This window comes from Lynx canadensis, chromosome A1, assembly GCF_007474595.2.
Source record: "Lynx canadensis isolate LIC74 chromosome A1, mLynCan4.pri.v2, whole genome shotgun sequence".
Taxonomy (NCBI): Eukaryota; Metazoa; Chordata; class Mammalia; order Carnivora; family Felidae; genus Lynx; species Lynx canadensis.
In genome coordinates, this window is record NC_044303.2 from 67837756 (window position 1) to 67865103 (window position 27348).

At 42.7% G+C, this 27348-nt stretch overlaps 1 protein-coding gene across 1 annotated transcript in view; it reads left to right on the top strand.

The window, feature by feature from the left end:
- The first annotated feature begins 7222 nt into the window (after positions 1-7222).
- The window catches only part of HS6ST3 (heparan sulfate 6-O-sulfotransferase 3), a 660648-nt gene continuing 640522 nt past the window's right edge, over positions 7223-27348 (top strand). Inside the window, exon 1 of the mRNA XM_030312895.1 lies at positions 7223-7953. Coding sequence (XP_030168755.1) covers positions 7250-7953 — 704 coding nt within the window. The 5' untranslated portion in view covers positions 7223-7249. The remainder of the gene's footprint in view (positions 7954-27348) is intronic.

Below are 27348 nucleotides of genomic sequence, written 5' to 3' on the forward strand. Positions count from 1 at the left end.
CCCCTTATTCAACCCTTCATGAAGTCCTATTAATTTGACTTCCAACATCTATCTTGAATCCAGCCACTTTTCTCCATCTCTGCATCAGGCTACCAAATCCAAGTATGGATCAAATCCAAGTATGGTTGAAATCCAAATATGTCACTTAGCTGTGTCTCCCCCAAACTGATTTATTTTGAAGGGAGAAAGAAAGAGGAGTACTTAGATTCTCAATGGAAGTGATATTAGTGCCATTAGTGCCTAGGAGGGGTGTCTTTACTGACCTTTTTTGGTGGGGGCAATGCTAGAGTTGTCTTGTAGTAATGTGACTTTCAAATATTCTACTATGTTCAGAAATGAGATTAGCCTTGATGTGTGGTAGGATTTCAAGATAGAAGGTATGTTTTTTTCAGATGTTTTATAGAATAGAGAAGTATTTTGACTCAACATTTAAAAAGAGGATCTAGCTCATTTATGAGAATATCATATTTCCCTGTTTAATTCAAAAATCCATCTTGGTAATTTGTCATGGTGTGTTACCTTTGCTTCATTTAATAAGGTTATTCTCCTCTTTGTCTTATGATATGCATACATATTTATAAGCCAGATCTGTTCTTACCCAACCACTATTTTTAATCCTAGTGTCCACTAACACCTTTTGCTTGTTCAGTTTCTTCTTGAAAGGGATGACTTCTAGGCTCCTTCTTTCATATCCAAACAAGATAGTTAAGAGACACAAGCATCTGATGTTTTGATGTTGTCTGCTGTACTTGGGTCTGGGCATTTCCATGTTGAAATATACAGTGTTCTATTATGAATTACTTAAAAAATATCTCCTTCACATTACATTTGGGGCATTTTATGTTAATTTTGCAAAAATTGCATGACGTTTAAAGTGGGACTTTTTTTTTTTTAATTTTTTTTTCAACGTTTATTTATTTTTGGGACAGAGAGAGACAGAGCATGAATGGGGGAGGGGCAGAGAGAGAGGGAGACACAGAACCGGAAACAGGCTCCAGGCTCTGAGCCATCAGCCCAGAGCCCGACGCGGGGCTCGAACTCACGGACCGCGAGATCGTGACCTGGCTGAAGTCGGACGCTTAACCGACTGCGCCACCCAGGCGCCCCTAAAGTGGGACTTTTAAAGGGACTATTTACAAAATATTTGTTCAACATAAGCTACTGCTGGGTCTGATGGAGTTGAAAACCACAGATCTAGGTGCAAAAGTGCCCCTGAGAAAAGACCAGAGAAGAGCTAAAGGGGCTGGCAGACAGTAAGGGCAGAAGTTTGGCTGAGAAAGTGAAGATTGTATGGACCAGGCTATGACAGTTGGGGGTCATAACAGGGCGGCCGTAACAGCAGGAGTCAAGATCTACACATGAGTCCAGGTGAGATTAGCCACACACTGTGGAGAGGGCTGTAGGAACAGAAAACTCCCCACATCTCCTTCACCCAATATGAAGATGTCTCCCTTACCTCAGATCATCCCAGAGGAAGGCAAAGAGAAAGAGGAGAGGAGACACGGGAACCTGAATATTTACCCCAAAGAGATAGAGGTTTACTGAGAAGTGATGGGTTAAAATAAGTTGGATACTTTCCATTTTCCTGTCTTTCAGAAAATCAGTCATAAAGGCAAAGTTTCATTCTGTTATTAAAAAATAAATGAAGTTCCACCTTTCCATAAGGAGTTTGCAGGTTCATGACCGTAAATGATTTTCTCCACCTTTCCCATGCTAGTTCACACCCTCGTCCTCTCTTGCCTGGAAAACTGCACCAGCCTCCTCACTGGCTTCCCTACTTTCTCTCTTATCCCTCCTAATCAAATGCATTCCTTATGGAGCCGAATGAGCTTTTAATGTCAATTATTCTTGTCGTTTCCTTGCTTAAAACTCCTTGCTGGCTTCTTTGCACCTGTTACCATGCTCTACGTGATCTGCCCCAACCATCCTGTCTAACATCTTTTCTCCACCTTGAGCCAGCCAAGACCTTTCCTACTTCAGACCTTTGCACTTGTTGTTCTGCTGAGAAAGCTCTTCTTCAGGATGTTTGGCATGGCTGGTTCATTCCAATCCTTCAGGGCTCAGCCCCTTTGCCTCTTCATAACAATGGTCTTTTCTGAGTGCCCAATGGAATGGACCAAATCCTTTTCACCCTTGCCATTTATATCCTTCGCTACATCACCCTCCACATTTACCCTGATAAATCACGTGTAATGGTACCAGGTGACATGCCAGGCAATGGGGAATCCATCCTTCTAGTTGCATAGGCCCAAGCCTTGGCATCGTACTTGACTCCCCCTTCCTCTTGTTCCTTACATTCAATCCACCAGGAAAAACTGATGGCTCTGTCTTGAAAATGCAGGCAGCCACTTCCCTCCCCTCCCACCACATCATCCTGGTTATTGGAAAAGCCATTTAACTTGTTTTCCTTTTACATTTGCCCTCTTACAGTCTGTTCTCAACAAAACAGTCAAAACAACCCTTTAAAAACTGTTCAGATCCTCCAGTGGCTACCATCTTTTCATAGTAAATTTCTTATAGTGGCCAACAGGTCCAACAGGACCTGCCTCTCTTATCCCTCTAATGTCTTCCCTACCGTTTCCTGGGTAATGTCTTACCCAGCTGGCATTCACACTCTTGAGGGCAAAAATCATTGTCTTTAGTGGTCACTAAAGTATCCCAAGTACCTAAAAGTACCTAATACATAGTAGTGGCTCAACAGATATTTTTGGGTTAAATGTGTGAATCTTTTTTACTTAATCATCATTTATTTTTCTACTGTTAGAAAGTAAGGTACATGAGGGTAGTGTCCTTTTTGGTCTTGTTTAATGTTGTTTCCAAAACACTCAGAACAGCATGTGGTATGTGTGAATGCTTAAAAGTTCTTGTTGAAGACATACGTGAATTTCTACAATGAAAAGGTTATTGTATCTGCTTACGCTATACCGCGGTAATGAAGACAGGTAGCAGAGTGGCCATTCATCACTCACAGCCAGCTATCTATGGTGGGTAAAGAGTGTTATACAATACAGCAAAGAATTAACTGCTCATATAAATAGAACTTTATGGAAAACAGTAAGTGGGGTTATGGTTCCCCCAAAGTTACAATCATGTAACTGATTGGCAGTCCCAATTTAACTGGAATACACTTAGTATATATCACTATTTTTTCTGCAGTTTGCTGTGTCTATACAAACTCTTCTGCTTAACTTCCTCAGGAAAAAAAGTGACTGCTTTGCTGGTTATTTGGAAAACTGCTTACCATGAGGGCTTTTTTTTTTTTTTTTTTAGGTTTGTTTACAAGAATGAAAAAAAAAGTATTTCAATGTATAGGAGTCCTTTGTGTTCCTGAAGGAGAGATTCATGCTGCCAATGACTTACATAATCTATTTTGTTTTTCATCTGTATTTGAAGGGCATTCGTATCTATATATTCCTGTGTGCAAACGTAGGGGATCCAAAACCATTCTCTGTGATTGTTTGGATTGTTAATCTCTCCAGGGTTTCCTCAACATTCTCAAAGGCAGTTTCTGGCACCAAAGGGAAAATGGAGAAGTTGAGATGCAATTTTATCTCCCAATTGAACTTGATTAAATGGGGACTGTTCTAATCAAAAGTTTCAATCCTAGGGGAGTGCAATGTTGTTAACGGGCTTGAGAATATTCAAGAAGAACAGGGAAGAAGAGTACTAAAGTTACGGCAGAGAGGGAAGCAGGCAAGAAAATAATTGTAGTAAAGCTTATTAAGGCATAAAATTAGGTGAACAAATTGCTTCACAGACAGTGTTAAGCTCATTGCTAGACTGGCAAAGGAAGTGGAAGAGAGTCTTTGAAAACATTATTTTTATTATTTTAATAATTTGTGTAGGATTCATAGTAGCTGCAATCTGTTAGCCAGAAACAATTGCCAGCTGGTGTCATCGTGGAGTAACTGTAGCAGGCTGAATGCAAACATGTTTTTCCTTTTACCTGGAGAGCATTCAATTTTACAAGGTTTCTATTCATTTGCCCCTGGATGTGAGGTCTGCCCTTGTAGATAAGGAAACCTGTTTATTGCATGATTTAAGAGCTTCGATTAAGTTCACACCAAGTTCCACAACTGTAATAGGGAGGCCACACCTGGGACAGACGTGTTTACACAACCAAAGTTACCTCTCATTAAAAATGAATACTTGCATACATGCTTGAATTGTCTGTGTAATTGCTTGATTCTATGCATTGCTTTTCTTGTGGTTACCTCGAGGAAATGGTGGCCCTCCATTAGTTATTTTACTAAAAGCAAAAACAGATTTCTGGGATAACCTACACTGAAAAGGGTTAAAGTGCACTTATTTATGGAACTATACATTTTGTTAGTAACGTAACTGTGATATTTTTGTTATCATATTTTCTTCTGAAATTCCCCTAAATAATGTCTTTTAACAATGACATAACCATGTCAAGAGTGTTATTGTCTCTCCTCTGTTTATCTGGAAACTGACAGAGTAGGTGTCCCAAACCGCAGGATACAGAGATTGCTCAGCTTTGTCTCTAAAGCCAGAGGGAGAGGGAAAATAATTTAATTGTTCTATTGCAATTCCGTTGCCTCTTCCTGCCTCTTGACTCAAAGGGTCTCCAGAGGAGAGAGAGGAAATTATGGGCTCTGTTGTTCATGTTCATTGGGTTTCTTCAATGGCGATTTGAATGTATCTCAGGGATGTTAGTGGTTGCTAATCTTGGCTCTGCTTTCTCCTGGTTTTCCTTGGTTCCATCTCCTCATCTCTGAAATGGGATATTATACTTCTCTTATCTTCCTAGAATGTTGTTCTGAGAGCAAATGAGATAATATCTAGAAAGTGCTTTCCATTATACAAATTGCCGAAGCACTGAAGTTATATATTTGGGTAGCTGACAAGGTTATACTTATGCATGTGAGAGCAAATGATTTTATAGAAAATGAGAAACTTCTCAAATAAAGTAACATAAAAAAGTATAATGAAGTTTTACTTTGGTAAGCAAAGGTGTATGTTTTTGAATAAGTAATACCATTAACCAGATGCATTCAGGAAGTAACTGTTGAGTTCTATTGTTTTCTTTGTCTTATCACTCACAATTTCTTGCTTTGGAGAGCAGTGTGATGTCATTAATAGGATTTTAGCATTTAAGTGAGAGAAAAATAAGTAGAATTAAGTAAGCTTTAAAGAAGCTGATTCATCTTACCCAACACTTTTTTTTTTTTTTTTTTGTAACTAATGTAGGCTCATACAGTATCAGGAAGGGCACTGTTTGTGGTTGTTTATAGAGTTGAAAAGAAAAGGAAGCAGAGGCGGGAAGCTTTGTTGAGAAGAATTCCACCTGTCTAGAACAATAAAAATAACTTTCAATTAGCATCCCTGAAAGAGATCTGGATCTTAACTGATGGCTGTGAAGGGGGTAGTCTGACAAATGGAAGAGATAGTACACTGTCTCAAGAGAAGACAAGTACCATACCCATCCATAAAGGGGCCAGGTGGGAAGGTTGACCGCTCTAAAGGCAGGAGATGCCAGGTGTGGTGGACTGGGATTGGCAAGGTAGCCAGGAGGGACATAATCACATTGCATTGTTTCCCTCTTCAACACACCTCCCCTCTCCACATGGGTCAAACGAGTGTAGGGATTGTGGAGGGGTAGTTACTCCCATTTGATGGTACATCCATTCATTACCTGAAAAACAGAAAATGTTATTAAACAAAGATGTGGTACTCAGGTAAATGCAAAATTCACATGTTTGAAAAATAAAGTTAAAAAAATCCGCACGTCAACTAGAGCTTATTTAGCTTATGAAATAGAGGTACGTGTCGGTCTTATCATCTACGTTGGGGGTCAGGGGTGAGTCTTGCACATTTGGGAACTCGGTGTGTATTATTAGTAGGATGGATTTTAGGAGGTGACCCCTAAGCTCTTCTAAGTACTGCGCGGTTGTGGGCTGGTTGGTCCCGTGGTGGAGGAAATGAAGTGTGCGTTCAACAAAGAGCCTGTGATAGACAGCAGGTACCTAATGGATAATTGATGAATGGATGCTGGTTGCATACAATTGTGGAGTTGGACACACCAAATCTGTAGTTAAGGAGGGACCGGAATAAAACTTGAGCACCAGTTAGAATGTCTTGGGTAGAAATTAAAAGCAGTCTGGAGCCGATTTTCCCCAGCCAGCTCGAGCGCAGACCTGTCTAGGTGAGTCTGCCCAGCGGTGCGCAAGTGGTATTCCTGCACAGAGGCCGGCCAGATTTGCGTCCATCCTCAGGAAGGGAAAGCTGCGGATTTAGAGGTCTCGGATCCGAGCCGGCGGCTCTCCTCGGGGCCTCTTTCCTCTCTCCGCCTTCACCTCTCTCCCAAATACCTCCTCGCTGGAGGCTGAAGGGATTCCCACCCCCAGCTGCCTCCTCCGAGCCCCGCGGAGCAGCGGACTCCTCCCCTGGAAACTCCTCCGGGGCTGGGGAAGGCTTTGGCGCATGCTCCGTACCTAGGGCAGGTTTTTGCTGCGGGTAGCAGGGCTCCTGTCACACCGGCTGGCGGGTTGTGGCGGTGCCAGCCAGGGTGTGCGAGTGTGCCTGCGTGCTCGCGCCTGGGCGGACCGACCCGGACAGCAGTGCGACTCTTCCCGGAGAGGCGGCTGCGCACAGGCGCCGCGCCCGCAGCCGCCGCGGGGGCTCCTCCGCAAACTTGCGGCGGGCGCCGTCTGCCCTCTCGGCTCCCGCGCCCGGCGACCTGAGGGCAGAGGCGCCGGGCGCGCGTTCCGAGCGCGGTGCCCGCGGCCGGCCGGGGCGGCGGGGCCGGGCCGCGCCTTCGCCCTTGGCCCGCGCCCTGGCGAGCCTCATGCAGCCCCCGCGCTCGCGGCCGCAGCCGCCCGGCTGCCCCGGGCAGGTGCAGGACCGGAGCCGCGCTCCTCAGCGCCTGAGCGCCTGAGCGCCGGCGGCGGGATGCCCCGCGTGGCCTGAGAGCGCGCGCCGCGCCCGGGCGGGAGCGGGGAACGGGCCGAGCCGGGCGCCCCCGGGAGCGCAGGGCGCCCCACGCCGCAGCCGCAGCCACCCGCGCCGGCGCCCGCCTCCCCGCTCGGCTCGCAGGCCCCGGCGCTGCCAGCCCCGGAGTGCCGGAGTGCCGCGGGGCCGCCAGCCAGCCGCACGCCTCGCGTCAGGGGCATGGAGGAGCGGCGGACTCGGAGCCGCGCCCCGGAGTCCCCGAAACTTCCGAGCGGGCGCCAGTCCGCGCCGCTGCCGCCGCCGCCGCTTCGCCTGCCGGCCTGAGAGCGGGACCATGGATGAAAGGTTCAACAAGTGGCTGCTGACGCCGGTGCTCACTCTCCTCTTCGTGGTCATCATGTACCAGTACGTGTCCCCCTCCTGCACCAGCTCCTGCGCCAACTTCGGGGAGCAGCCCCGCGCGGGGGAGGCCGGACAGCCGGCCGCCCCGAGTCCCGCCCGCCGGGCACAGGCGCCGCCGGAGGAGTGGGAGCGGCGGCCCCAGCTGCCCCCGCCACCCCGGGGGCCGCCCGAGGGCCCTCGGGGGGCCGCGGCGCCGGAGGACGAGGACGAGGAGCTCGGGGAGCCGGAGGAGGAAGAAGAGGAGGAGGAAGAGGAGCCGGACCCCGAGGCCCCCGAGAATGGCTCCCTGCCCCGGTTCGTGCCGCGCTTTAACTTCACCCTGAAGGACCTGACCCGCTTCGTGGATTTCAATATCAAAGGGCGCGACGTGATTGTGTTCTTGCACATCCAGAAGACCGGGGGCACCACGTTCGGCCGGCACCTTGTGAAGAACATCCGGCTGGAGCAGCCGTGTAGCTGCAAAGCGGGCCAGAAGAAGTGCACCTGCCACCGGCCGGGCAAGAAGGAGACGTGGCTCTTCTCCCGCTTCTCCACCGGCTGGAGCTGCGGGCTGCATGCCGACTGGACGGAGCTCACCAACTGCGTGCCGGCCATCATGGAGAAGAAAGACTGTCCCCGCAACCACAGCCACACCAGGTACTGTCTCCGGCCCCCTTTCGCTTCCTGCCACCTCCCCGCCCCTCTCCCCACCCCCGGTGCGGACCCTGGGCGGCCCTGCGCTGCCCGAGCCTGCGGGTAGTTTCCCCAGCGTCTTCCAGCGGTCCGGGCAGAGGCTTGGGGAGTGGGATAAGAAACCTCTGGCTAGAGCCCTGGGCTTGAACTCACTCCTCTCCCTCCCTTACCCCACCCCCGCCCCCGGGGTTCCTGCCACCCCCTTGCAGCTTCAGAGGTGTCCGGGAGCAATAGTGTATGTTCTTCCGTGTGTCTAGGACGGTGCGGCCTCCCGCTGACCGTGGAATGGAGAGGAGGCCTGGGTTAGACTAGCGAGGTCGGATCTTGCTCCTAAGTTGTGTGAGTGGAAACCCAAACCCGGTAAAAGGCAGGAGGAGCTGGGCGTAGAGAGGCAGGGCAGGAGTTTTACAGACATGCCGAATCCCTCTATAGGTGGATCTTGGGTGGCTCCTCTCCAGCTCGGGGAAACAATCCTCCTGATGTGTCTTTGAAGATACACTTTCAAATTCCTGCTGTACCTCGATAACCCTAATTCTGGAGATGGTCTTTGTTGCTGAGCAATGCCAGATTTGGACTCATGCTGTTCTCAGCAAGATTTCCACTCTCCCCCAGGCCAACCATCAACTCGTGCCAGAGGTGTTAGTTAAATGCCTACTGTGTGCCTGGCAACGTGCTACGTGCTAAGTGAATCCAGAGATACAATAAGTAACATCCCTTCCTTTCAAGATAGATGGTTTTCTCCGCCCCATACCCCCTACTTTTAAATAGCAATACTGCTGAGAATTAGGAAAGTTTGAAATCTTAATAGCCAATGAAACTGCCTACATTATTAACATCCTTTGAGAGAGGCATGGGCTTAAGAATTTGGTTGAATGTTCTTTCTGCCCATTGCAATTTGAAGATTAATCTGACATGCTTGCTCAAGGGACTAAAATATTAAAAGCTTGGAACACTAGTTTATTGAAGTTTTTATCTCAAAGGTTTCAAACAATTTGGTGTAAGGAAATAGGAATTTAAAAACTCAAGCTCAATATGTTGATATCAGATAGCTTTTGCATTTGACATTATGGAAAAACTTCATTTACTGGAAGCTACCCAGATTCTGAAATTCACCACCACTGAAGCATCTAATTCTACTTCATTTCTCCAAGAATGAGCAAAATTTCATTATGGGATTTTTTAGTCTGGCAGTTTTTCAAATACTTTCTCTCCTCCCTGCTCCTTTCCTTGTTTAATGGAAATTGGTTAGAATAGGAAACTGGTTGGGCTTGGTATGAAGGCTCCTTCCTTAGCATATTTTAAAGACCTTTTACTTTTAAAAATGTCTAATTGTGTAGTATTTTAGATCCTGCCCTTCTATGTCTAGCTCAAAACAGTTTTTCAATTAATTATGACTCTCAAACTTCCTGACAAACAAGATTAGTTCAGTGAGAGACAATCTTTGCTACCTTTTAGCCAAAGTTGTACTTTTTGTATTGAGACCTTTATGTATTAATTCCTGAATGACCCCAAGGAGTCTGCTAGTCTGATTCCCAGCTTCCATTTCAGTAAAACTAGAGACTTTGACTATCACACAGGAACATCTAAAGACTCTTCAACAGAGACCGGCAGTATATTCTGCCAATATGTGTAAAACTCACAGTGAATAGATGAAGAGTTTAGGAGGAATTAGAGATTCTGGAACCAAAAATAACTGGATTTTTGCTTAGTGATGAAATGTTGCTGCTACTATAGACCCTACATGGATTACAGCACTGAGGTCTCACTCCTATAGGAAATCCTCAGTATCTGTCTACGCTGGGATGTAGGAAAATTCCACTGTGGCTATTCGAACATATAGTTTCTGTTGCACAAATGCTTCTCTTTGTTTAATGATGGACCATGAACATTTATTTCTCTCTGAATCACAAGTTATCAGATAATCACCCTGAACTGGTTTGCTTTTTTTTTTTTTAATTCAAAATTTTCATGGTAGCTTTTTTTTTTTACACTACTCTTTATAATCCTTTTTCCTTTTCTTCTACACGCTCTCTCCCCTTCCTGATATTCTAAGTTACTTTTTTGCTCTAGATGTTGTAGGAAGGAATGGTTGTGGTTTATGTGAGGTGCCCTACATCTAAAGTTATAGGGAAAAGGTTGAAGGGATGTCCGGTACCATCTTCCTCACCGAGAAGATCGAATTAGTAGTCTGTCATTGGAATGCCCGAGTACAGCATTCTACAGTCAACTAGATTAGCCTGGATAATGGAGGGTACGTTTCCACAATGCAAAATGGCAGATAATCTATTGCTACATAATGGGAACAAGGTTCTTCAAATAGGGCAGACTCTAAGCAAAATCAAGAAGTAGATCATGTTTTAGTTCCCTGGTCTCTTTGCTTTTGGTCCCCCTGAAAGGCCCCCTCCCCATTTCTCACAGGGATTAGTGTCTTTGTAAGTCATGTAGTGGGTAACAGCAAGAACTCTGGATTCAGATGGATATGGCTCTCTTGTGTAACCAAGAGTGGCTCTTACTTAGCAAGCAGGAGTAAGTTACTCTTTCTGGGCCTCAGAATCTTCATCTTTAATGCATAGGTAGTAATTGGTACTCTCTTAGAGAGGTGTTATGAGACCTGAAGGGGCAAATGTATGCAACATACTTAGCACAGTATCTGTGCATAGTAGAATGTGCTGGTATGTAGTCATACTTAACATTAGTTGTTAATTGTATTAACAATATTTCTTGAATCAAGGTCATCTTTTATGAAAGGATCTGAGGTGACTTCCTTAGAGCAGCTCATTGTAAAGTAGGTCACCTTATTTTATAGAGATGCCATTTTAAAAATTTAAAATTAATTAATTAATTAATTTTAATATAATTTATTGTCAGGTTGGCTAACATACAGTGTATACAGTGGGCTCTTGGTTTTGGGGGTAGATTCCCGTGATTCATCACTTACATACAACACCCAGTGCTCATCCCAACAGGTGCCCTCCTCAATGCCCATCACCCATTTTCCCCTCTCCCCCGCCTCTCCCCCATCAACCCTCAGTTTGTTCTCTGTATTTGAGAGTCTCTTGTGGTTTGCCTCCCTCCCTCTCTGTTTGTAACTATTTTTTCCCCTTTCCTTCTCCCGTGGTTTTCTGTTATGTTTCTCAAGATCCACATATGAGTGAAAACATATGATATCTGTCCTTCTCTGACTGACTTATTTCACTTAGCATAATACCCTCCAGTTCCATCCATTGCTGCAAATGGCAGGATTTCATTCTTTCTCATTGCCAAGTAGTATTCCATTGTGTATATAAACCACAACCTCTTTATCCATTCATCAGTTGATGGACATTTAGGCTCTTTCCATAATTTGGCTATTGTTGAGAGTGCTGCTATAAACATTGGGGTACAAGTGCCCCTATGCATCTGCACTCCTGTATCCCTTGGGTAAATTCCTAGCAGTGCTATTGCTGGGTCATAGGGTAGATCTATTTTTAATTTTTTAAGGAACCTCCACATTGTTTTTCAGAGTGGCTGCACCAGTTTGCATTCCCACCAACAGTGCAAGAGGGCTCCTCTTTCTCCACATCCTCGCCAGTATCTGTTGTTTCTTGAGTTAATTTTAGCCTCTCTGACCGGTGTGAGGTGGTATCTCAGTGTGGTTTTGATTTGTGTTTCCCTGATGGTGAGTCACGTTGAGCATCTTTTCATGTGTCTGTTGGCCATAGAGATGCCATTTTGTGATTTCCTGTGTCGAGACAGAATCCTAAACTCCGAACTTAAGAAATAAGTGGAAAATTATGGACATTTGGGCATCAGTGAATGCAGGGTACAGGATGGGAAACAGGGAAAGCACACAGTGTACTTGGGTGTATATATTCTGTTGGTGACAAAAAGGAAACCTGTCTGGAATGGTGCGAGAGCAAGAGAGAATGTCTAGGGGGCGCCTGGGTGGCTCAGTCAGTTAAGCCTCCGACTCTTGGTTTTGGATCAGGTTATGATCTCACAATTTGTGAATTTAAGCCCCGCATCGGGGTCATAATCTCACATTTTGTGAGTTTAAGCCCTGTGTTAAGCACTGATAGTGAGTTTAAGCGCTGATAGTGCAGAGCCTGCTTGGGATCCTCTCTCTCTCTCTCTCTCTCTCTCTCTCTCTCTCTCTGCCCTTCCCCTGCTCACACACACACACTCTCTCAAAATAAGTAAATAAACTTTAAAGATAAAAAAACCTTCTTTACCTTTAAAGATGAAAAAATGGAATATCTAGGACCAAAGGCAAAAGTGGGAAGCCAACTCTGAAAGGACATGGTTTAGATGGAGAAGCCATCATGTGGACTATACATGCCCAGGAAGGGAAAAGGCTCTGGGGCTGGCAGTTTGGACCCAGCACAGAGGGCTTTTTCCAGCACAATGATTAGTTAGAGTAAAATAGGAAGCAAATCAGAAGGTGGCGTGTATGAGTGACCTCCTCAATCACATTACTGATGATTTTTGCTCATTTTTCTTCTGCTTCCTCCCCAACTATCTTTTTAGTAGGTTATTCTCTTTATGTTTGTATGTTTGTATTTATTAATTTATTTGGGAGAGAGTGAGAACGTGCATGAGCAGGGGAGAGAGGCAGAGAGAGAGAGAGAGAGAGAGAGACTGTTAAGCACCCTCCATGCTCAGCACAGAGCCTGAAGCAGAGGTTGATCCTGTGAACTATGAGATCATGACCTGACCTGAAATCAAGAGTTTGATGCTCAACTGACTGATCCACCCAGGAACCCTTCTTTTTTTAATTATTATTCTTATGCTGCCTTCTTTATTACCATGTTCCCTTCTTTTATTTGCATGTTCAGGCCTTTAGAAGACTATTCTTTACTATTACTGAGTATGGATAGAATCATAGCATTTTATGGCTAAAGAAGACTGAAGAGGTGATCGAGTCCTACAATATATATGGCAAATGGGCAATTTAATCCTAAGGAAGTGAAATGATATGTCTAAGGTTTATTCAGGGACTTGAATCTTCATTTTAATAATTTATATATGATGTTTTGCCTATTGTTTTTTCTGTTTACTATGAAAAGTATAGTGGAGAGTGTTTTAAGCTCTTATTATGTGCCAGTTACTGCAATAGTTCTAGGAATGCAGTTTTGAACAGTGTCAGCCCTACGGAAGTTAGTCTATTAGGATGAAAGACCTTCATCTTTGGTAGGTGAGTATCACTCTCATTCTTAAATAAAGCTGGCAAGAGATTCTGTCCACACCTTTTATAGGGTGGGGTAGTAATTTTTCCCTTTTATGACCTACTTTCTGTTGTTTCTGGTAGAGTAGTTGGAATCTAATGAATATTGTGGTAGATAGGACCTTCTGTGTTGCAAATGATATAAACCTGACTCAAACTCAGTTCAGCCAGGGGGCATTACTGGCTTAACAACCAGACCACAGGAAACGGAGGGGTAGAGTTGGTTTCAAGAATGATTGGAACTGGAAGTTTGGGGTCTTTCTCCCCATACTCCTTTGGATATTGATCTCACTCTGTCCAATCGGCTTATTCTATGAAATGGGTAAATGGCTGTCATGTCTAATAGCTCCACAGGCCAAGAGGCTAGCAAGCCTTCTCCATGTTCCAATTTGAAATGTTGGGGCATGACTCTGAATAGCCCAGCTTGGAACTTGTGAGTCTTCTTTTAGCCAGTCCATGGGGCCGGGGCAGTGAGGTTTCCGGACCCACCTGGTATCACAGAACCATCCATGGGACTGGTGTGTGTGTGTGTGTGTGTGTGTGTGTGTGTGTGTGTATGTGTAGTGATAAGGGGAGCTCACATAGATACAGCTCCCACAGGGACCATTGGGTTCTGGATAGTCTTTCCAACTGTGTCAATTACAGGTGTAAGTAAATAAAAAATTAACAAACTTTCAGATCTCTCCTTTGCATTCTTGTGTGTAGGAACATTTTAATGTTAAGCTGCAGCTCCAATTTATTTGCAGCAGCTGGAATCCATGTCACATGAGGAATAATTTGGAGGAGCGGGGGGGATTTAATATAGAGGTGGCAAAAAATAAGGAGAGATGTAAAAATTGCCTTCAAATACTCAAAGGAGGAAGGTGTGCAAGATGGAGGAAGCTTGCTCTGTATTTCTCCAAAGGATGGAACTAGGATACTTGAGATTCAGGTGGTTGGAGAAGGTTTCAACTCAGAGTAAGAACTTCCTAAAATTTGTAGCTATCTAAAATGGGGATGGACTCTTTTGTGCAGTGGCTTACTCCCCAGCAGTGAAAACTTGAAATGTGGCTCATTAACCACTGAGGTTGTGAAAGGAACTCTTCCCTGAGGAAGAGCTTAGCCTCTCTGGCCTTCTATTTTAAGATTCTGTGTTCTAATCTAAGCTGAATTCAGGGTATCTTTCTTCTCCCCTCTTCTGCCCCATGCAGAGAAAGCAAAACACAACCCCCCACCCCTCAAAAAAAAAAAAAAAGATTACAAATGAACTACTCAGTTGTCAAACATTTGTAAATATTTCCACCAAGGAAACTTGGAAAGCACAGGTCTGGTGGTATAGACTGTTTTACATGGTGAGGGCCAAAAGCAGTAGTCCAGTGTACTAGAGCTTCTGTTTCTTCATAATGAATATAAAAAGGAAAGATGAGTTGGGCGCCTGAGTGGCTCAGTCGGTTAAGCTTCCACCTTTGGCTCAGGTCATGATATCACAGTCTGTGAGGTTGAGCCCCCTGTTGGGCTCCATGCTTGCTGACAGCTCGGAGCCTGGAGCCTGCTTCAGATTCTGTGTCTCCCTCTCTCTCTGCCCCTCCCCTGCTTGTACTCTGTCTCTCTCTTTCTCAAAAAAAAAATAATAATAATAATAATACATAAAAACAATAAATAAATAAATATTCAAAAAATTTAAAAAAAGGAAAGATGAGAAAATATAACATAACTTACCACCAAAAGCCTTCACCACTTTGGTTTTTTTTTTTTAATATGAAATTTATTGTCAAATTGGTTTCCATACAACACCCAGTGCTCATCCCAACAGGTGCCCTCCTCAATACCCATCACCCTCCCTCCCCCCCACCCCCCATCAACCCTCAGTTTGTTCTCAGTTTTTAAGAGTCTCTTATGTTTTAAGCCATCACCACTTTGAAACATCATGTGGTTATTGCTTTTTCCTTTAGACAGTGGGCTGAAATATATAAGGAGTCAGCAGAGCTCTCTTTCAGATTGTCTAGAATATTATGGCCCATACAGCCTTCTAAAGTATAATCTCTTTGATGTCTCTTCTAATTAGAAATGTTGAACTGCGAAGAAGGTTAATTTTCACCATCAGGTTTGTGTGCTGTGTGAAACTAAGGAGATAAGAGATTGTCTCTATGCCGTATCCACTTACATGTTCATTACAGAGTCTCTGAAAGTATTGCTTCTGGTCCAAACCACCAATATTTGCTATAAATCAGAAAGAGGTTGAATTAAACCCATTCCTTTTTTTTTCTTTTTGAGTTGTGAAGCTAAAACTGGAACCTGGCAAATGGTGATCGATGATTTATTTTTTTTGCCTCTTTCTTGCTGGTTACCTTGGGATATTGGCAAGGGTTGATTTTTTTTTTTTTGAAAAATCCAAATGCTCATGTAATAATTGAATTCTAGGTAAATTTAGCCACTGATAATGTGGGTTTGCTTAATCTTAGACTCTTGTATTATTATTCCCCAAAGCTAATTATTATCATCTCATTTTGACGAAGGACAATCAGAAGCTTATGGCATTTGAAAGTTACTTATGCTTGATAATGGATTAAACAGGTCTAAGTGATACTGCCAAATCCTAATGTGATTTTAAGACTCATGAAATAAATTATTGGGCCAAGAAATAGGTTTAGTATGAAAACAATTAAATGGGGAGCCCAAATTAATATTTTCTAGTAATTAATTATCTTGTTTTTGAGTTTGTTAAATTATGGATATTATATATAAATCCTCTGTTGATTTTAATTGGCTAATAGAGCTTTGTTTTAATTATAGCTAAGCATTTAACTATGTGTTGGGAAGTGTACCAGACGTTTAACTTAGATGATATTATTTGTTTATATCTTCCTCTAGCACATACATTTGCTCAGTAAAACACACGCAAAGTTCCCAGCACAGAGACTGATCTATGAAAGATACTCCATAAACGTCAGCTGAAAGTCTGTGACATGTTCTAGATTACATTGGAAAAATATCAGCATAACCTGACAAGATTGTGGTTCTTTAAAAGAGGGAATGATTAAATGTTTTGTAGCATGACTCTCTTACTTCAGGTGACAGTTCTAATTGTTAGTAGTTGCCTTCCATGATTAGCAAGATGTCAACTCCTTTGATTCTCTAGAGGAGTAAAAGTAAGGACAGAAGCCAGGCCTTATTGGACTATCCTAGGAGGTTTCTCCCATGAGATAGTATGCTACAACTCAGAAATTCATGTGGGTACAAACAGCCTCTTGGGAAGGTTAATCTCATTTATTGTAACTTTAGTAAAAAAAAAAAATCAGCCTCTGGAGAGCACAGTGTCTTCGATGTAGGTTAGGAGGCTGAGAAAAGTATAAATAATATGTACTGGATTACTACTGGTTGAAGTCAGATGGTTGAGGTGGTTGTGATATTGAGGAGTGTTGGAAGGAGACCCCGAATTAGGAAAACAGTCCTCAAGGGAAATTGGAAGAAATCAGTGACAAATTTATCAGTCACTGAAAATCACTGTGAGTTGTGCTGATGTCCAATTTGTGAGTGTAGTTAGGGCGATGTTTAAGAGCATGGGCTGTGAAGTCAAGGGAGCTGGATTTTCATCTGGCTCAACCTCTTACTCTCATGTAACCCTGAATAAGTCAGTTACCTGTTCTGTACTTTGATTCCTTTTCTGGAAAATGGGAGGCATGGTGGTACTACTCCTGGTGGGTTCTCACGGTGCATGTGGCACCTTTGAAGCAAAGCCTGCCACATGTAAGCATTAGCCATCATTTTCTTCTCATGGGGCTCGTCTTACACATCCACGCTGTTTTGTGTAAAAATAAAATGATAGGTAAACCTGTACCATTCCCCTTCCTTTTTTTTTTTGAGAGAGAGAGAGAGAGAGAGAGAGAGAGAGAGAGAGAGCGAGCCAGCAAGGGAGGGGCAGGAGAGGGAGAGAGAGAATCTTAAGCAGGCTCCATGCTCAGTGTGGAACCTGATGTAGGGCTCAATCTCAGGATGGTGAGATCATGACCTGAGCTGAAATCCAGAGTCAGATGCTTAACCGACTGAGCCACCCAGGTGCCCCTGTACCGTCCTTTTTGACTCTGGCACTTCTCATCCTGAGAGACCAAAAATGAATCTGTAAGTTGTGATGCAGAAAAGCCACAGATGATGAAGGTAGGTGTTAATTTGTAAGCTGCCGTGGACACTTAGTGGGCACTTAAATGAAGGCATTTGAATGGAAACTCGCACTCTTCCTTTTCTTCAGCATATCATTTTATTTTTTTTATGGGTAATTAATGAAACAGCAGCAAAAATGTTTAAACACACACAATTAAATTCATAAATGGAGCAATCCTGCAGTGAAATTGAATTAGTTGCCTGTGGGCACATAAATATTTGCAGTTCATTGCTATTATTAATATCTTAGCATGCTTTTATTGGTAAGTACTGTGCCATTTGTTGTCAGAACCTTGCATTTAACACCATATGTTCACGGTTACCTCTGCATTCTAGTTTCTTTATAAACGTAAGAGGGTAGAAATGCTAACCTCCTTGCTGTCCTCCACATTTATTTGTTGGATTTTACAGAGTATTTCTTTCAAAGGAATCAAGGTTATGGATGTTGACTATATAGTTGGATGGTAGCTTCTATATTTTGTGGACTCTAATAATGAACTTGTAGAATTTTATAGATTTGCCTGAAAAAGTGAAAACAGAACTAGAGAGAAGGGTACACATGACTTTAAACACATATAGTTGGTAACTTAAGCTGTGTGTGGAAGGTAAGAGCTGTATAGTACAGTAAAAAACAAAGTGACATGCCCGGGAAGAGAGAACAGACACTGATAATGTGGAGCGTAAATTAGAAGGATGCTACAGAGGAGGGAGAGCAGAAGGACAAAAGTAGTCAAGGTGAAGAATGAAATCTTAAAAAACTGAATCAGAAGGAATATTGAAAATGGAGGTGAGCAGTTTATCTTGCGTGCAATGGTTGGTCTCATTAGTGCCTTTATGGGGAGTAATTCGCCATCTATCCCCTGCCTCCGAGGGCCGGTGTCATTAAATGCTGCGGGTGTTCTTTTGATTACTTACACATTCTTCTTCTCTAGCACAGCTAGCTGTATTAGTCAGGGTCCTAGAAGCAAACAGAGGGACACTCTGGGATTGTGATGGGGCTATTACAGAGGTATGGACTGGTTAAGGGCCACCACTGGACCTGGGGCCCCTTGTAACTACCGACAAGGGTATCCCCTCCGGGCCTGAAGTGGCAGAGAGAGGAGACCATGTTGTCAGCATCCATTGTCTGCTGGGGCCTGACAGGAGCTATGGCCCCAGTGGTAAGAAGGGCTTTCCCACGGGAGCTGCTTGTTCCAGAAGTATGGAGCTGAGGCAGAGAGGACAGGAAGGGGAGGGAATATCCTGATCACTTTCTCCTCCCACCTGCCGGTCTCCTTCCATTGCCTTCCACTGGCTGAATCCACGCAGAAGGTGAACAGTAAGAGAGCTACTTGATATAACCACGTGTGTTCCACAAGCCAGAGAAAGATGGAGAATGGATTTGGGTTGGGGGGGGGCAGTGGGTGGGATGAACACGCAGAATAACTTGCCTTTAAATAGTTTGAAATGTCTTCTAATCCATTTTATGAATGTCCTGTTCAAGTCTACAAATGATACCACTTATAAATATATGTTCTTTTCGTACCTGGACCTCATGTTTTCTGTATGGACTGTTAGTCTCCACCTAAAGAACGGTGCATGCAGCAAAGCATACTCCACAGAATAGCAGTCACCATAGACAGTGACTTTTTCACTGAACGATAGAAATGATGCTAAATTTGGGTGTTTTGTCACCCCAGAATCAGCTGATAATAGTAACAGATTGGGGAAGTTTTACCTGTATTATGATGCATATTATATTATACCCGTATGTGGTATTTTATAAATTTGAAGTTGTATAGAGATATTAATTGAGACTGACAAAATAGTTTGCAAAACCGGCTGTAGTTTGCAAAAGCACACTTGTGAGATGAGATGCTTCCTGTTGCTTAGATTTTCTTCCAAGAACATTAAAAGTAACATTAGTGTGGTTTTCAGTCTCCGGGTGAATGATGAGGAAAGAAAAAAAAAAGTATCAATTAGAAAAAAGTATCAATTTGAAACTATTTTAATGTTTTTTTTTGTTTTTATTTAAAAGCCATTTGAAACACTATTTCCATATTAATTTTGCGGGAGAGATATGATATGCTTGATACTATACATATATGCAACTCTTTGCAAGATATTAGGAACATGGAATCTCCTAACATTAGATACTGAAAAATAGTTAAAGCTGATGTCTGAGAAAACTTGACATAAGAACTATCAATTCACTGTGCAAATTCCAAGAGTCAAAATGTCATGAGCCAAACATGATTCAACATATGCATTTGTAGATATTCAATGCAATATCTGTCCCTAGTACCTCTACTGAGCTTGGCGCATGTGTGTTGAGTTCATTTCTTCCATCCATGAGGAGGGGATTTTGCGTTGCTGGGAACAGCATCATCCACGAAGAACATACTCTTTTTCACATGTATGTACTCTTTACGTACAGCACTGTTTTTTGTTCTCTAGAACCCCATTATGTGATGGCTAGAGTTCGCAATGGTCTGCAAACATGAGGCTCTTGTGCAGGCCCTTGCATCTGTGTGAAGTGTACTTGCCATGATAAAATTGCCCTAGGAATTGTATTCTGCCGGCTCCGAATATTAACTATAAGGAGTCTGCACTCCAGTCAACTGAATGTAAGTCCCGTTAACTTAAAGATTCTGGGCGAGCTGTTAGAGAAGGTTTTCTTTCCCACATAGCTTCATCGAGTTTGTCATTCTGCCTTCCAAACATTCAATGAAAGAGGTGGATTAATGGATAGTTCTATTTCTAATGATTCTATTAAAGAAACAGTTCTATCAATACTTCTCTTGATAAATAAATATCAAAAGTATTGTGTATAAAACCGTCAGACAACATGAAGGAACTCCGGTACGTTGGAGCTGTCAAATTTATTATCTGATGCGTATTTAATCTAAAAATACTTCTCAGCTCTCATGGTCCATTCTTTGTCTTTTAAATTCACACTTAAGCCTACAGCACCACTGCAGATAAATTTCTTTGCTTTGAAAGTTTTATTCTGCGAGTTCCCTATGTGTGCTATAAAGAATAATTAATGTAATGAAAAAATCAATATTGTGTATAAATTATTTAGGCTTTACTATCATTGTAATTTTCTCTTCAACACCTATTGATCGGCAACAATTCATTTGTTAATTTCTTCCTAATAAGATATTCATTGTATTAGGTCCGTAGTAGTGCTAGCCGTGCACCTTCACGAATGAGTCATGAATTACTAATGATACGTGGAAGAAGTTAACCTACTAGTGAGTGCTGTAAGACAGAAAACAGGCAAAGGGGAGTCATTTGAAATGCTGTCCCGTGGAAAGCCTGTGTAGTCACAACGGCTAATAACTAAATGAGTAGACTCTGGCAGGATATTAATTTGTACTTTAAAATTTTATGTGACCATATTTTTCCAGGGAAGAAGGTCTTAGCATTGGCAGACATTCTGCCTCAATAGCATTTTCTAGATCCAGTAAAATAAAAGGCAAAGAACATATGTTCTGAAGCCCAAATGTAGGTTTAAGTCCTGACTCTATTACTTATTATTATACGATCTGTCACGGATTGCACGAGTTCTTCAGGCTTTGTTTTCTTGACCCATAAAACAGTGATAAAAACATTCCTGTTTGGTGTCAGTGTTGGTTCCAGACTTTGGGAGCTTCCTGGGTGAAATCAGAAACACCCCTGTACATGGAGGGCAAAGACTGAAGGAAGAGGCAGCCATTCCAGATTGGTAGGCAGCGGGTTTACTAAGCAAGGGAACTTACATATGAGGCTTGTCTTGGGCGTGTGGCCCCATGATGATTCTGCACCTGCCTGCCAGAATCTTAAGAGTTTATACAGAGACCTTAGCTTAGTTCAGTCCAGATGGTCTCTACACCTTACTATCTCAAGGCCGTGTCCTAGAGACAGCTCCTAGTGTGGGGATGTAGGCAGAAAGTGCATTCCAAGGACAGGGGAGTGGCTGGGGGATGCCTTCCATTTACCCCAGGTCCAGCTTGTGCTGGCTCACCCATTGGTTCCATCCTCTAGATGACTTCCTCCGACAATTAGTAATGAGGATCATCTGAGTTAATGCCCACAAACATTTACAGGTGTGTATGTTTCTTTTTAAATTTTATTTCTAAATCCACAATTCTTTTGTTTTGGGGAGGATAAGGGATAATCTTCCCAACTGTCTGTAACAGTGCTCTGAATGAATTGGTTATTAGATGCTGCTTCGATAGTTGTCCACTGAATTTTTTCAGAAGACTATGAAAAATCTGAGCCCTTTTGGAAACCCAAAGAGATTGGAGTCCAAGAAATCAAACTGCCCAAACTCGTGGCAAAGAGAACTTTTGTGTCAGCTCATTTGGACCAAGGAGGGAGAGTGTTATCCTGAAAAGAGCTCTGCACTTGTGATTAAGCAACACGGTTTGAATCTAGGCTTCTTCATGGACTTGTTTACTTATTGATTGTGTGGCCTTCCTGCCAATATTTAAGCTTCCTGAAGATAGTGACTGTTTTGTTTCCCTCTGCATCCTCAGTGCCTAGAATAGTGCCTGGTCATAATGGCTGTCAAATAAATGTTGGCTGAATAAATGAAAGAATGAAAGAAAACAAGCATGAATAAATTTACTTATTTATCGGACACTTTGGATAGGAATATGTGTCCTGTCTTCCTTTCTGGAATTGTTGGAGGTTAAGTGAAAACACTTGGTAAAGGATAAAGTACTCTACAAACTTAAATTTACTCTGACAGTGAGGAGCCTTTTGACATAGAATGGAAAAGGAAGGAAAGTTGGATTTTGGAAATGCAATGAATATATAATTCAGTGTTTACAGGGAGTTTCAAAAATCAGGAATGACAAAGATGCATTCGAAAATATGCAAAACACACATTCAGCTCGACAACTTGTTAGAGTAATGAGCAGTTTCACTTAAAACAGGACATAATATATCATAAAAGGCTTATCAAGATGCTCAAATTTTTCTCCTTAGACCATCAGGAAACTCTTTTTCCAGGGATTTGGCACAGATCAAGGTATAAAAGTTTTTTTCCCCTGCATTGCTTTACCCTTTTGAGGAAGCTATCCTAAAATTGGTATTTTTACTTTTGTATTCATGACTTTATCATTATTTTCATATGACCACTATAAATTATAACTTTCGGTTAATATGTCCTCAAAGTGTGCTGAGAATGTAACTCATTTTCATTTAAGCTGATTTAGCATGTGATAATCTACTGAGCTGTTCTCTGCATACTTGCTTTTGAAGCTAATTACAGGAGAGCAAAAAGTTACTTTAGTAGAGAAAATAAAATCTTCTAGAATCAAGAGTTTATGTTTCATAATAAAGATCTGTTAGCAGAATAACTTTGCTTAGTAAGGAGCTGGTTTTCATATATGAGGTATGCCTGATCACTTCTAGGAGGATATACACATTTGCTTGGGTGGAGACCTTAAACTATACAAAGTATCTGGGTTGGACTGGAGTCTTAAAATTTTTTTTTTTTTGATGTTTATTTATTTTTGAGAGCGGGCAAGAGAGAGACAGAGTGCAAGTGGGGGAGGGACAGAGAGAGAGGGAGACACAGCATCTGAAGCAGGCTCCAGGTTGTGAGCTATCAGCACAGAGACCCATGTGGGGCTCGAACCCACAAGCAATGAGATCATGACCTGACCAGACTTCTTCTGGACCAGAGTCTTGGAAGAAGGTCAGTAAGCTGATGGAAAACCAGGAGAGATGTGATGACCAGCAGTAGGAGGTGATCCAGAAGAAGAGAGGGAGGGTATTGCACTTGTTGAACTCTATGTTAACGGCAACCCTCTGAGGCACGTAGAAGTGTCCCCATTTTACAGATGAAGAATCTGAGTATATTTATTAGGAAACTATCAGCTGCATTTAACAAAATCTCAAGTTCATATTGGCTTAATAGTGAGACATTTTAAGTCTCATAACAAGCCCAGAGAGAATTGGTTGATTCTGTCTTGATAGCATTTTCCAGATCTAGTAAAGCAAAGAGGCAAAGAACATAATTTTGGAGTCCAACCGTGGGTTTGAATCCCGACTCTGCCACTTTCTGCCATGTGACTTTGCACAGACTGCGTGAATACTTGAAGCCTCAGTTTCTCGACCTGTAAAACAGTGATAAAAACATTCCTACCTGGTATTAGTGTTGAGGATCATATGAGTTAATGCACACAGACATTTAGAGGTATACCTGAAGCACAGTAAGCACTCATTAAATGTTAGCTGTCATTATTTTACTGAGGCCCCAGGTGTTTTTTCACACCTTTGCCTTACCCCCTTAACCTTGTTGACTCATGGTTGCAGGAAGGCTGCAGTTGCTCAGGCAGAATTTCCTGGCCAAAGGGACAATATTTAGAGCAGAAAGTTCACTTTCCCACCCCTAAGCCAATCAATGGCAATGGGAATAGGACCTCCAGGATTTATCCGTGAAGGTGGGGATAGTGGATAGCAGGACAAAATCAAGGCTCTCCCAGCAAGGGAAAGGGGGGAATGGATGTTGGAGAGCCTACCAATAGACTCCATCCTGTTGTAGAGAGACACATGGGATTAAATTATAAAACTAGACTTCAAATCCAGGCCTCACTTCCAAGTTCTGGTCTGCCAATTATCCTAACTACATCTATGAAAAGTGTTACATTTCTGTGCTTAGTCAAAGATTATTCATTGATTTTTTTTCCATTTACTTCCTTGTTGGTTTAGTTAACGTCAACATACATTTATTGAGTGTCTACTACATATCAATCACAGTACACTTTGGGAGAAATCAGAGGGAGAAGAACTAGTAATTATTGCTGACACATTTTAATTGCTTACTCTGCTTTAGGCTAAGTGCTTTCTTATGTAAGGACTTGCATTAAGTAGGTACTATTATCACCTTCATTGTACAGATGAGAAAATGAGGCTCAGGGAGGTTAAGTGACTTGTTCGCGGCTGCAGAATTAATCATTGGTGGAGCAGTGAGGTTTTTTCTTTTATTTTAATTTTTTAAATGTTTTTCATTTTATTTTTGAGAGACAGAGAGAGACAGCATGAGTGGGGAAGGAGCAGAGAGAGAGGGGGACACAGAAATCAGAAGTAGGCTCCAGGCTCTGAGCTGTCAGCACAGAGCCCAATGTGGGGCTCAAACTCACAAACTGTGAGATCATGACTGGAGCTGAAGTCGGACGCCTAACCGACTGAGCCACCCAGGCGCCCCTAAGAGCAGTGAGGTATTTTAACTGAGGTGTGTCTGATTTCAGAACCATCTGTCTCTCTCTCTCTCTTTTTTTTTTTTTTTTTGAGCAGAAAGTAGCAAGTACTTTATTATTATTTTTCATTCAAGTATAATTAACATACAGTGTTACATTAGTTTCAGTGCTCATTAAGATAAGTGTACTGCAGAACCATACCTGTGCTGATATTGTGCATATATGACTGCTGTCTAGGCAGGTAGTAAGAATACCAGGAAGAGCAAGGCAGAACCAGGGTGGAGCTAAGTTGTTATTATTATTATTATTATTATAACAACCATGTTTTCCGGTTTTTGTATTTTATGCCTTGACATCTGGGGCCTTACTGACCCTTGGAGGGATTGCCCCTCCCAGGGTTAGCTAATTCCTGGAGATAAAGTACATGCCCATGACATTGAGCATGTCTTGCACATGAAAACCAACTAACTCAGAGTGCATATCCCCAACCATTTCCTTTACTAAGCTCTTATACTCCAGGTCACTGTCCCCTGTGCCCCACCCCTGCACTAATCACCTGAGGGCCAGGTACTAGACAATTTAGCACAGCCGCTATACCCCAGAGCCCACAGCAACGACTCAAACTAGCCCGTCCTAAACCCTGCCTCCCTTGTTCCTTCCCTGAGAAACCACAAGAAAGCCTCTTGTCCAGGTTTTCCCCTTGCTTCCTCTGTCACCTAGCTGACCCTGGTGCTCCCCTACGTGGCCTGGTGTGGCATACTGTGCCTTCTTTCACCAGGGCTCTGTGAGTATACAAAACTCCTTCCTTCCTAACAATCGTTTCTGTGTCCGCTCTTCCTACCACAAATGATTAAAATAAATCCCCGAGTATCCTTAAAACAGCCATCAAGAATGGAACTCAAATATAGGACATGGAATCTAGTTATTCAAAAGCATAAAAGTGGTAAAAAGTAGGTTCAGAAGCAGAGTAAAAAAACAAGTGATCAGAGTACAGAAGCAAAGTCAAGTTGGGATTGGGTTCTGGATTCGACTAGTCATTGCCCTCACATTCATAGTCAGGACTGTGGCTTGGTTGCCGAGATTGGTGTGGGACCAGGTCTTCAATTCGTATGGTTCTGAGCTACAGGAGGACATGGATGTGGGAGGACAGAGGGAGGAAAAGGATGGGCTGTAGAATGGTGACCTCAATGATCCCTTACAATTTAAACAACGTTGTGAGGGCACCTGGGTGATTCAGTCGGTTGAGCGTCCTATTCTGGCTCAGGTCATGATCTCATGGTTTGTGAGTTCAAGTCCTGTGTCAGGCTCTGTGTGGACAGCTCAGAGCCTGGAGCCTTCCTCGGATTCTCTCTCTCTCTCTCTCTCTCTCTCTCTCTCTCTCTGCCCCTCTCCCGCTCATGCTCTGTCTCTCTCTCTCTCTCTCTCTCAAAAATAAACATTAAAAAAAATTGAATAATACAATGTTGTGAGAATATTGACTGGTTGAAAAGAGTGATATAATATTTAATTTTTAAAAAGTTTTTATTTTAATTCCAGTTAGTTAACATACAGTGTTATATTAGTTTCAGGTATACAATATAGTGATTCAACGCTTGCACACAACACCCAGTGCTCATCACAAGTGCCCTAAGTTCTTAATCCCCATCACCTATTCAACCCATCTCCCCACACCCCTCGAGCCCAGCAATCATCAGTTTGTTCTCTACAGTTAAGAGTCTGTTTCTTGGTTTTTCTCTCTCTTTTTCTTTTCCTTTGCTCTTTTGTTTCTAAAATTCCACACATGAGTGAAATCATATGGTATTTGTCTTTCTCTGACTGACTTGTTTCACTTAGCAGTATACTCTTTAGCTCATCCGTGTCATTGCAAATGGCAAGATTTCCTTCTTTTTTATGGCTGAATAATATTCCATTGTACACATATACCACATCTTCTTTATCATTCATCTATCATTGGACATTTGGGATGCTTCCATATCTTGGCTATTGTACATAATGCTGCTGTAAACATGGGGGTGCATGTATCCCTTTGAATTAGTGGTTTTGTTATTTAATTTCATTTTGAAGTGGTTTTATTTCTATAGGTAGCTGGCTAGATTGATTGATTGATTGCTTGATTCGTGATTGTACGTAGCCCAATACTGGGCATTGTGGAGGACACAGACTGGGGAGATCTGGTCCTGGCTTTGAAAGAGTGAAATACAGTTCTGTAAGGCATAGACAAAATGACTTGGAAATATTTACATCACAACATTCAAGTCAACTCATGGTATTGTATTCAGAACTACATATACAAGTTCTAAAGAAGATGTGCTGTAAGAAAGAGTGTGAATATTTTCAGTAATAAACAGGCACATAATAAAGTGTTTGAATTGGCTGAAGAGGGTGTGATATTGGGATGATATAGGGTAGTTTATAGAGGGCTCCAAATATATGCTGGACTGAAGAGATATTATTTTTTGTTCAGTATCACATTTAGAATTACCTCAAGTCCTTAAACAGTGATGGTTTTACAAATATGTCCAAAAATTCTCTGACACTCTTCTCTTCAAGAGGTAAAGCTTAATTCTTCTCTACCCCCCAGGATTGACTTCAGTGACTTGGTTCTAATGAATAGAATACAACCAAAGCGATGAGATGCCACTTCAGAGGTTAGGTTATAAAAGGACCGTGGCTTCTGTATTGGTGTTCTTTCTCTCTCTGTCTCTCACCCCTCCCCCGTCATCTCTTTCTCTGGGTAAAGTTGTGTCCTGAGCACCCTCTGGGGAGGCTCATATGGCAAGGAGCTAAAGCCTTCTGCCAACAGCGGTGTGAGTGGGCTTGGCGGGGGATCGCCCAGCCCCTATC